The 11315-nt window shown below is 48.8% G+C and overlaps 1 protein-coding gene across 3 annotated transcripts in view; it reads left to right on the top strand.

The window, feature by feature from the left end:
* Positions 1 to 3687: 3687 nt before the first annotated feature.
* The window catches only part of dnc (phosphodiesterase dunce), a 526810-nt gene continuing 519182 nt past the window's right edge, over positions 3688 to 11315 (top strand). Inside the window, exons 1-2 of one of the 3 annotated variants that reach the window (XM_084577296.1) lie at positions 3688 to 3914; positions 7003 to 8114. In XM_084577296.1, the coding sequence (XP_084433422.1) occupies positions 7915 to 8114 (200 nt within the window). In that variant the 5' untranslated portion in view covers positions 3688 to 3914; positions 7003 to 7914. Of the gene's footprint in view, positions 4396 to 7002; positions 8115 to 11315 lie in introns of all 3 variants that reach the window. The other 2 variants (XM_084577295.1, XM_084577294.1) reach the window with 2 other exon arrangements.

The following is an 11315-nucleotide window of genomic DNA, read 5'->3' as shown; positions in this document are numbered from 1 at the left end:
CGATTCGCTACCGTGATCGGCCACCGCGCATTCCACTGCGCATGCCTTGATTCCTTTCAGGACGAAAAATGGCGCCACATGCTGGAAGTAGACACACATACCTTCCGCGGTAGGTTAAATCTCTCTAATAATAGGAACATCGAAACATGAATTGTTACCTCAACGTCACCAATCAGTATCGAGATAAAACCCAAACGAGAGCCTGACATCCATGAATCGACGGCTACATGTGTTTGTGTAGCGGGCTACAGGTAGTGCCTGCACTCAGATGTCACACACTGTAACCTCCCATCGTAGGAGAGCTGCGAGAAACTTAACCACGAAATGGTGTACTGACGCACTATAGTTAGTTGGTCTTGAAGAGCCTTCCCTTCCTTAGTGCAGAGTAGCAGGCCAGGTATTCAACATTTCGGTCCACCTCTCTGTTTTTCTAATATATTTAAACACACAAATCTATCGAAACGCCCTGTTATCGTCGAGGAAATGTTCATCATACTGGGAAGGCAAAATGCCGTTATTTTTTCATATGTCACTGTATAGGGCGACTGTTAAATTGTTGTTACAGAAGCATAACTTTCGTCTCTGCTTTGTCTTTTTTTTTTTGTGTGTGTAGCAGTTTAGTGTCTCAAAAGCTTCTTGTACATGCTGTTGCCCCTAGTCGTTCCTCGGGGCTTCCGTGATTGCCTATAAAGCTCAAGCGTTAACCCTTTGGAGATGACTGTTATGTATCGCGAAATTGAAACGGATGGTGATACGCCCTCACTCAAGGTGATAGTAAAGCTATGGCGTTAAAGGCAGCAATCTGCAGACCGAAAAATCGCAGGGATGCCTCCGGCAGCAGGTAAATTGAAGGCGGTATGGCCGCACCCTTATTGGTTGTCGGGTCTTGTGACGTCACGATACCACGTGATGTGATATACGCTGTCACCTCTGGCTTCTTATTTCAGCTTGGAGGGTGAGATGGATATCCAACCTTCCAGGACTGTTAATCGGTCGAGGAGAAGGGCACATGTGCGCTACTCGTAGGCCAAGCAGACATGTCATTTATAGGCTTGGCTAAATCAAGTCTTTAGAGATACCTATATCAAGTTACCTTTCACCTAACTGGCTAGCTTACGACCGCGTGCTAATGAATATGTGCGAGACAACAAAGACACAAATTGCTACATTAGTAACTCATCAAGCGAGTAGCAAAGTGCGCGTACCCGATTCGTGGATCCGCAGACGCACCCAGAGACAGGAGCCATATATAATGCCATGTCAAACCCTCAAAGGCCGAGCTTAAGTGCCCACTCGATCTCGGCGAAACCCATAAAGCTGTTTCTTTCGAGCAAAATGAGAACACGCCGCATTGGTACGAGCCACTTGTCAATAAGCACTGATCGACCAACTCGATTCCGTGAAAAACCACGCGGTTAGATTGATTCTAATCATCAGCCTAATTCTAGCAACACTACTATATCGCCGCATAGGGCTGGGTCTCTGTTTGTTCCACGATATATATTATCAAATTCTCATCCTTTATTTATTTATTTATTTATTTATTTATTTATTTATTTATTTATTTATTTATTTATTTATTTATTTATTTATTTATTTATTTATAAGTACCAACAGCGCCCATGAGGCATTATTGTAGAGGAGATACAACTACATACAATAACACATGCAAAGAAGATATAGGGAAACTTGTTAGCAAGGTAACACAACACACTGATAGAACACTAAATCAATTCACAAGTAGTATAAGTGATAACATAAAATACATTACCACAGCGCTGGCAAACGCACGAGATCTGGAAGAAATATATCACAACAGCATTTCAACAGCACTTTCGGAGTCAGGTGCACAAACTACATCATTCGGAAGCTTAATCTAGTCCAGAATTGTGTTAGGGAAAAACGAATACTTAAATATATTAACGGAGTATTTACGCCGCAAGGCTACGGTCCAACTCGCATCAATCTTTGTCGCGAAGATCGCATCAATTGATCCCAAAAGAAAGGTTTTTACGATTCCTTCATCCGCGAGGCTAAGCTGCGAGGAGTAACTCCATGGTTCTGTATAAAACCGGGGACATCTTCCAGCAGCAGAGTGCATTTTCCAAAACCCACTGAAGCAAAGTCATCCCTCGAACCAATCTTTCCGGCAAAAGTGCCGTAGACCTTATAAAATCAGTGATCATCGAGAATGAAATGCGCGCGCTGTGTGCGCTTGCGGAAGTGGTACATCATCTCTGATGCCCCGATTGTTCCGACCACTTCCCGTGTCATCATAGACTTCTGGATGAGCTTATGGCCACATGCTTCGTAGTCGGGGCACAGCTTTGGCCAGCGAACCTCTCCGTGCAGCGCTGTGCACTTACCGCGCACGGCACTGCCCACTGTGGCTTCTGCAGCAGAGCTCGGCTCATTGTTCCGCGCGCTCGATTCACGTCGACCCGGCTGGCTCGGCGACAGGTGAGCGGCGGCGGCCAGCTGTGTGTTCTTCTCCTTTTGTTCACTTCGCCTCTTCACTCGTTCTCAGCGCCTGGCCTGCCTGAGTGCGTGCGGCGCGAGCAGCCGAGGCTGCGCCGCTGAGCTGCCACCTTTTTCTCTTCGCGTGGAATCAGAAAGAAACAGAGAGTGCGGACGGTGGCTCAGCTGTTTTCTTTCCCCGCCCCGCGGTCAACACGCGCTGCCTCGGCATCGGTAGAGCCAGACGCTCGAGCGAGCCTGGCTCAAAAAAGTGATCAAACAGCGAAGCTGCTGCACGCCTTCTGAGTCGCGTGTGCTCAAACAGAGGGCCAGAAGGGCGAGAGTGTCGCTCTTTCCACTATTGCCTCTGTTCAGCGACGAGACGCAATAATTGTTTTCTTTTTCCTTGTTCCCGTTATTCCACTTTGATGTGGCTGCGATTGAACGCAAATCGTTTCTCGTAAGGGACAACAAAACACACATATAACGAAGTGCACACATGTCATTATCGCTTGCGCCGTGAACCGTGTTTCTACTCATTAATATTTAATCAACGTCGTCGGGGAAAGCAAGGAAGCTGTGATGAATGCCCGCGAAGCCTGGCCGACGCGACGCGGTGGCAACATTCTCCACTCACAGAATGAAAGCAGAGTGGGGAGGCGATACCAGTTATTTGATGCACCCTCGGAAGACGGCAGCAGACTTGTGGGAATAATTAGGAAAGCAAATTTTTCCCGGTGTTTGCGTTATGCAGGCAAAGGATCGCCTCATAACTAACCTCACTACGGCTGATTCTTCAACGGCAGTGTGTTTAGCAAGTTCGATCCAATAGCGGTCGAGCCCTTCTTGCCTAACCCGCCAAAACAAGCAGCACGGAAAGCTCATCGAGAAGTGTGCGCGCACTTCCGCACTGATAATCACGTTGGAAAAACTTTCTTCCTACTAAGCGTCTTTCTGTGTATCTGCCGGTGCTGGGCACGACATTCTGCGCACAACTTGTTCGAGACTAAGCCTCCGGGCTCCTCCTTTCCCTCGGTCTCAACTCGCGCGCGCGCGAGTTCTCGAATTTGCCGCGCATGGCTGGCTGGAGCGAGGGATGAAGGGGTGGGTGTGACACATCGGCGCTGGCTCGCTCTCTCTCTCTCTCTGTTCCGCTCTCTTCCCCTTCCCTTTCTCTCTTGCCTCCTCCGCGTGCTCCTCGCGGCCACTGATGCAGCGGGAGGAGTGCGTCCCAGACGCGGTTGAGTCGGCAAGCGGTGCGCCTCTGGGAAGTAGACCACCGGCGCTTCGACGGGACGGGTCGGCGACGCTTCGTCACATCGCCGCAGTGTTGTGCAGTGAAGTTGTCGTTTCGCGACTCCTTTTAGGGCAGCGACCGGCGTCGACGCACCGCGCCATTCCTCTACCTAATAGAAGAAGAAACGAAGAAGCATGCGATGTATATCGACGAGTGGCAAGTGTGTATCTTTTCACCGTGAAAGTTCTACGCCGTGGAAAACGACGAAGTGTTTGTGCGCGCAGTGGTGGTGCGTTCTTGTTTTTGTTTCGTTTTTGAAGGGGGTGATGTAGTCTGGAGCGATTACTTCTGCATCGCAGCACCACACCGGTGAGGGAAGCCGCGACTTCTTTTTGTTGCAGAAGTCGTGTTCGCTGTCGACGATTGCTAAAATGACTCTGCCGGCCTCGAATGTCTCCAGGTTTTAGACCGAGATTCTGACCCACAGTCACCGTTGCTCGCTAGCCTTTGATGTTCTCTTTTCGACCCCTTCTCGAGTCGAAATATAAGGCGAGTCACACCGTCACGACAGCGCTTCTAGACTTCCGACGACGGTAGCAGCTTCAGCCACGAAGCCGCGACCGTCACTTGTGCATCTGCTGCCGCTTCTTCCAGCCGGCCTTTTGTTGTCGCAGCCGTCGGCACAGCTTGACACTTGCAACGTACGTGCTGACGCGGCTTTCGCTTTGTTCTATTTCCTACATATTCTCCCCCTTTTTTTTTTTATTTCTTCAAGTGTCAAGTTCTTGCGTTGTTCCGCGTGCACGGTTCTTGCGGCCTTTTATTACCTGTATTTACTAGGAAAGCCAGCTGTTTTCTTTTTTTTTTTTTTTCATTCCGCTGTTTCTTTTCTCCTACTTCAAAGCCAACGTCGTCGATATGAGGGAGTCTTCTGCATGAAATAGCTCACACAGTGATAACGCCACTCCTTTTGCCTTTCCCTTTTGGTTCTTTCTTCCTCGAGCATCCAAACAGGGGCCTCAAACTGCAGACCCGAGGTTAATCTTACCGCTAATGACTATCGTCTACATTTATAGACGCCTACCTTTGAATCATTCGGCTAGCCGTGTACGTGTGACTATCCGCTTACCTTGAGCGCGTTCTCCTTCGAACAGCGCCTTTCTTGGTTTTGTTTGTTTGTTTGTTTTTTCGATATTTAAATGACTTCTTTGTCACCGCAACGCTGGGTGGCTACGTTTTAAAATCGTCTTATCGTGATTAGAACCTTCCAGTAGGGCGAAGGATGCAACTTTTACTCGCCGTCCACCGGGCGGCCAAGTCTTGAACCGCCTGTGCGAGCTTGACAAATGAGATCATCTGCGGCATTTCGCTAATGTTTGAGAGGAGACAGAATCGCTGTACGTTCTGAAAGGTCAGCTGCTCCAGTGTCGTCGTTGTTTTTTTCCGCAAGGCTTCTCGGAGAGCGACGTCCGCTTTCTTGAAGCCGTGGGTTCGAGCTGATTGTTGTGCGCGCGCTGGTCTACCGTGCCCTTGCGGCCGCTGCTTTTATTCTGTATAGTCCACGATACACGCTCTTCATCTGAGTCAAGAAGCAACGTACGCATCTATCGATAGAATAGCTGCATTAGCGAAGTGTTCACCGCTTTTTCTAGGACAAAAACGGAGGCTTTATTTGTAAAATTTGGTGGCGCGACTCGTGCACGTTTTTGTTTTTGTGAGCAATTTCAAGTAACCAGGTGTATAGATAAATTTCACGTGACCCATCCGCTGGAGGAATCTTACAAACATGTTTCGCATCGCAGTAGCTAAGTGCTGCGTTTTAGGATCAGCCACCACTTAGCAACAAAAAATCTAGAGACCAGTCATATGAACTAACAGGTGACCCGGATTGAATTGATCTCGGTGACTCTTGCCATCTGGCCAGACTCTGAGCTCTATTCCGAAAACAGTTTTTCTCTTACCTCTACAGAACGTCTGTAATTGACAGCTTCAGCATTGCGAGACAAAGCTCTCTCCTCATGGCATAGAAAACAACATTCTTTCTCACTAAGTGCGCATTAGCAAGCTTTTGCAGCTGGGCGTGACGTGCGGTGCAGAATTCTTGATGCAAATCTTATGCGAAAATTCTCGATGCGAAGAACCGTTCTGTGAGCATTAAATTGTTTTTGAATAGCAGCTGTCCGCATTCTGTCACCTTTAAAAACTTGCGTTGTTTTTAGTGGTGTGACCTCTATGTTGAGCATTGGCCGTAATAAGCGGAATTGGTGACCTTTTGGCACCAAGGGCCTTGACTGGCTTGCCAAATCCGCCGTCAAAGGGCTTTCCGTCAACACCACGAGCGTCTGTTTGTGTCCGCGAAAGATAACCATTATCCATAGGTCACCGTTACGTCCTTTTTTGTCGTAGCAGCTTGTCTTTTTTTTTTCTCTGCAACGCAGCGCTCATCGGTGTCGTTGACGTAAGGGATCAACGTTCTGTCGCTGGCGTCGCCCCAACCCGTTAGGCGATCCCCATACTGAGCCTTGGAACGGCTTCAACGCCGCCAGCGCGCTACGTGTCAGCGGTCGCTCAGCGTGGACCTGGCATACATAGCATACCTTGACGCACGCGCCGTTCGCAAGGTCGCTGTCGCGGATTATATAGCGCGCGCAACAAAGCGCGATAAACTGCCCCTTGATTTACGAGAGAAGGAAATTGCGCGCACCTGAGAAGGCAGCCTTTGAACAGAACGTACTGCCATTTTGTCTCACTCTGTTTATACTTTGCCGTCTTAGGTCGTTTTTTTTTTTTTTATCATACCTTTTCTCCTTTTGGTGCTGGCTAATCAGGGTCCGTCTCCTTGTGTGTGGTACTTAGCTTCTGGTTGCATCTTTTCCTTGTCTGCATGCTTATATGGCTGCTAGCTGCTAACTATTGCCTGTAGTGCTCTGAGAGTAGGAAGCATTATTCTTGTTGCCACTTCATTTTTGTTGACAGCAGCCTACACTTCTGTCGTCCACCCCGGCTTCAGGCTATCTCTTCCGGACGCTCGTATAACACTTCCTTCGCCCCGCCCCATCCGGCGTTGTTGCCGCTGGAGGTGCTACCCCGTTCCCCGGTTTGGCCGTACTTCTGTTTTCACATCTGAGAGTCCTCTTCGTCGTTCGAGTGTGTTTCAGCTGGTGAAGCGGCGCGGCCGCTCGCGTCTTTCTCAAGTTTTCTCCACTTCCTCAACTATTGCATTTATTTGTCTTGTTTGCTTGGCTTTGATTGTTTTGGGGTTTTTCCCCAGGGTTTTATTTTACATCGTTTAACTCTTCTCTTTTCAGGGGGGTGAAAGTTTTATTGACTTGGAACATTCTTCTCACAGGAGACACTGCTTTCTGATAAGACTTGTCACAAAGTAGCCACGAGCGGATTCACTTCAACTCTGTGGACAGCACCTTTTGGGGATGCGAGTGCTCAGCTAACGACAAACACGTAGAGCAGCTGCGCCCTTTAACGGCACCTATATTCAAGACTCGGGACGCGCCACAACATTACCGCGCGCCGCTGCGGCGCTCTCTGTTCACAGACAACACCGCGTCCTAAACCAGTGAGGACTTGATGTTCGTTTATAGAGTTGGTGCCCAATACGTGACTTTACCTGCGGCTGCCTGAAGCTGCTGCCTGCAGGTTTCGGCTGCTTTCAAGCACTCGCCGGGAAGGCTTTGTTTCACTGTACGACCATGTCTCGTCGAGACGGCAGCGCTTGATTGATCGCAAGCAGCCACTTGCATCGCGTATGCGCGCCGTGGAGACGGATATACGGCTGCGAGTGGCGAAGATAGAACGCGCCAGGTTGCGCGCATGTCCACAGAACCGGTGACTCCGAGATGCCAAGCGGGCCGCCACCGAGGACGCAGACGTCTACGTATTCCGCTTCATCTAGCGTCGCCCTGACAGCTAACTCGCCGCGCTCGTTACCAATTTGGATTGTGTGCCCGCGTGGATCTTCTCGCTTTGTCGAGACAACGTCTTTGACGACCAGTGTTCCACTGTCTCCGGGCGTGAGATGTTCTGAATTCGTCGAAGGCCTCTGCCCCGCCTTCTCGAGTGTTCGTAGCCCTACGGGTTCATTCTTCGCCTCCGACGTCCAGTGTTTGCGCGGCGCCCTATTCTGGGCTCGTGCTCATCGTTCTAGAGCCTGAAAGAGTGACGGAAGTGCTCGGGAAGCCCTCGGAAAGAGGTGCAAGTGGACGATGCTGCGACCACCTGAAGTGCGCTTCGAGCCCGACCCTTACGAACCTCCGGCGCCTTCACCGTTGCCGCCGGGCGCCGACCAACAGCCGCAACGCGACGGCAAGTCTCCGCCGGGGAGGCGAACCGCCCCGACGCCCCTGTTTCTCAACGTCCCCGGCCAGGCATCGGCTCCTAGGCGTCGGCACTCATGGATATGCGGGTGAGCTGCGCGACCGCCATTTCATATCCTCTTCCCTAAAGCAATCTGCCATCACCTCTGTTATATTGCGGCTCGCCCCCACTTCCTGTTCGGCGCAATTTCTCCCTTCGTTCAATCCGCAAATGTTGTTCAATCGAATTAACATGCACAAACCTTCGTATGGTTTTTTTTTTGTTTGTTTCTTCTCTATACATTTCTTTTTGTGCGCTCGTTCGCCTTATTATTTTACGAAAAAAAAAAAAAGAAGAAAATTACGAATGCTATCGTGTAGATTGCTGCTGATGAAAGCGAATGAGCTTGCGCGTGGTGGTCGTTCCGTATGATATTGCTTGACAGCAGATGTGCAACGAAGTTTAACCAGGTCGGCAACGCAGCGGGAAACAATGAAGGCTAAAGAAGGTATAGTATACTTGCGCCCTTTCTCCTACGCCAACACACACACGCACGAGCGCACACACAAATTAAATAGTCGAACAGCGGCAAGCGCTAACTTACTAAAGTGCACAGTTGACACAGCAACATCACATTACGAGAGACAGGAGCCAGTTTTATTTTTCGTCTTTCAGCTTGCTGAACTTGCGACGGCATCGGACAGAGAACGAGGAGTGTCTGAAAGAAAAAAGGAAACAATATGTAAATAGTGTCGAACAGGAGGTGAGGGCTCATTAAAATTCCATGCCTGCTCTTTCACTACTAAACCACTCTTCCCATCCCTCTCTTTCTTCCATTGGTCACCTTAGTTTCATTTGTTTTCTCCAGTTTTTTTCGCCAGGACTCGGTAATTGAAAGATTTAAGCGCTGTCCAAAGCACACGTCGAAACAGATCGAGAAACGAATTCGGTCTGAACCTTATACGTGCGACGTGGATTTTCCTCTGCCTCCGTGCCACAGTTACACAGCAATCCATTATGCTACGCTTCGCTTACGACAACAAATGAATAAGGACAGGTGACTGTGAATAACGGTTTCGCACTCTTCGTGGAGATCGAGAGAGTCAGACAGACAGCAAAAACAAAAGAGGAACTCCCATTACTCTCTCAGCCACCTGCCTGTCGACCGTGGTTCGTGCAACGCCAGTGCGCGGTTCACGAAAATTAACGCGTACAACATTGCCCCCACTGTCAGAACGATCTGTTCGCATGTGTGTTCCCGGACACCGTAGCCGGAAGTCGAATTGTTGTGAGCTGCATAAGTGTAACCTGGAAAAGCTATGCGCGTTCAGGGAAGCTCCAGAGAGCGGATGAGAAAGCTTGTCGCGTGATTTCTGGTCTCATTGTTTTTCACTGATGCCTTGCTTTGCCCTGCTTGCAAGCTCTGTGAAAGCTAAAGCGGATGCAACGTCGACATTGGCGACAGAACTATGCATAACTGGGAACTGCCTGCGACACCGGAACTTGGCATGCATTTGTAGTAGTGCACGTTGCTTCATTGGAAACTATATAATTGACTGAGCTTTTTTTTTTTCTTTATAGGAGAATCAGTGTGACATATCAGCTAGGTCGTAGTGCGGGGTTCTATATTAATTGCGTGCTTGAGAGACCCGTATCATGCACCGATATCTCAGCGCACGTTTTTGTTTGCGTGGCATAGCAACCGGGACCGAACCCGTGACCTTCTCCAGCTCGGCAGGTGAACGCTGTACCCACTTTGCCTTCCTGGATAGTTTTTTTTTTATGTATATAGTGTTGTCTGCAAGACTAGTTAGTGTCTGACCTAAACACCCAGCCACTGCAAACGCAAACGAAATAATTATTACGCTAAAACCAATGAAATGCACCGGACCTGGTTTACAGTTTGTTACGTTTACTTTTCAACCATTGCAATTAAGAATATGTATCTGAACGCGGCCTATTTGTAAGACTCGGACAGTCATTATTCTAGCATCGAAATTTGGAGGTTGCCCTGCAAAGCTTTTGCGATGCGTTTTTTCCTTAACGATATAGACGGTTTGAAAAAAAAAAAAAAAAAAAAAACAAACGGTTCCCGTACATGTGTAGGTTTACCCAGATGTTCAGTGTCGAGCTTGCTTCATTATAGCTCCGTTTCTGGCAACTGTGCGGTTGCGTCTGTTATTGTGGGCGTGCAGCTAGCGTCGAAACTTTTGTTGATATATTTACTTATTGAGGCGGAGCGCATGGTGCGCATGCTTCTTTCCTTATCGTAGGAAATCATACTCTCTCCTCCCACCCCCTACGCGACAACATCAAGAAAAATCCTACTATGATCCCAGAGCACAAGTCTAACCTGTACGAAGTTTGTTGAAAGCTTTGTGCCCTTTACTGTTCTTTTTTTTTTTTTTTTTTTTTTTAGTGTGAGATGATTGATTACTTTTGCGAACACCATTTTGTGGTTGTTTCTTCCCATCTAGAGGGCAAGTTACATAATGGATTTTGCACTGGGCTCATCATTTCCATTGCAAGCGTCATACTATGTCGCAACCTGAACCCCCGCTCTCGGCTATCAGCCCGTTTACTTAAATGCAGAGAGCAATGCTCACTTCGTAGTTTCCGTTTACTGGTAGTCACGAGGAGGAGTCACTTAGATGAAGAGGTGGCTCACACTAAAGCGCGAGCAGCTGCACTGAATGCCGAACGGTCTACATTCACTGACTCTCGAATGCGGTAGAATCACTAGAGAAGTCTCTACCGAAATTACGAATGTCTTTTTATCATTAGGTTGACAAGCGCCACTCCGAGAAAAAAATATTTGAAAAGTTTCTTCGTTATCTTGCCGTGGTATGTCGCCAGTTAGCGGCGTTTTCTCTATAGAAAAGTGCGCGGGCTATGGCCACTTGGAAGTCCTCTGCCTCGGGCGGGCGCTGGGCCAGACGCACTTATCCCCAGCACACATAACTTTTGCGAAGGCACTAGTGTGGACATGATGCGCTAGGGGTAATGCGTCCTGTACACGCGCCACGCTTTCGGTGTTTTGTTCGCTTTGAGGCTTTGAGTTCGAGCTAGGTCGCGGAAGCCATACTTGATACAGATGCAGAGTCACGTAAGTGAATGCTTCCAGGAACTTTGCTTGGATACGAAGGTGACAACTGCCAAAGGGCAGTGTTGTTAGAAGGACAGCTGTAGGGGCATTACTTGTTGCTTGAGTGAAGCCCCGGCTCGGCAGACGTCATAGCCAAAAGCGGAGCTCAGGAACGCTGAAATCCATTTGTCATATCGATCAAGTCTTTCCGGTGTGCTGGATCGC

Source organism: Amblyomma maculatum, chromosome 8 (genome assembly GCF_055883805.1).
Source record: "Amblyomma maculatum isolate TAMU_Amacu chromosome 8, ASM5588380v1, whole genome shotgun sequence".
Taxonomy (NCBI): domain Eukaryota; kingdom Metazoa; phylum Arthropoda; class Arachnida; order Ixodida; family Ixodidae; genus Amblyomma; species Amblyomma maculatum.
The sequence above is the reverse complement of the archived record's forward strand: the minus strand, read 5'-3'. Positions and strand labels throughout refer to the sequence as shown.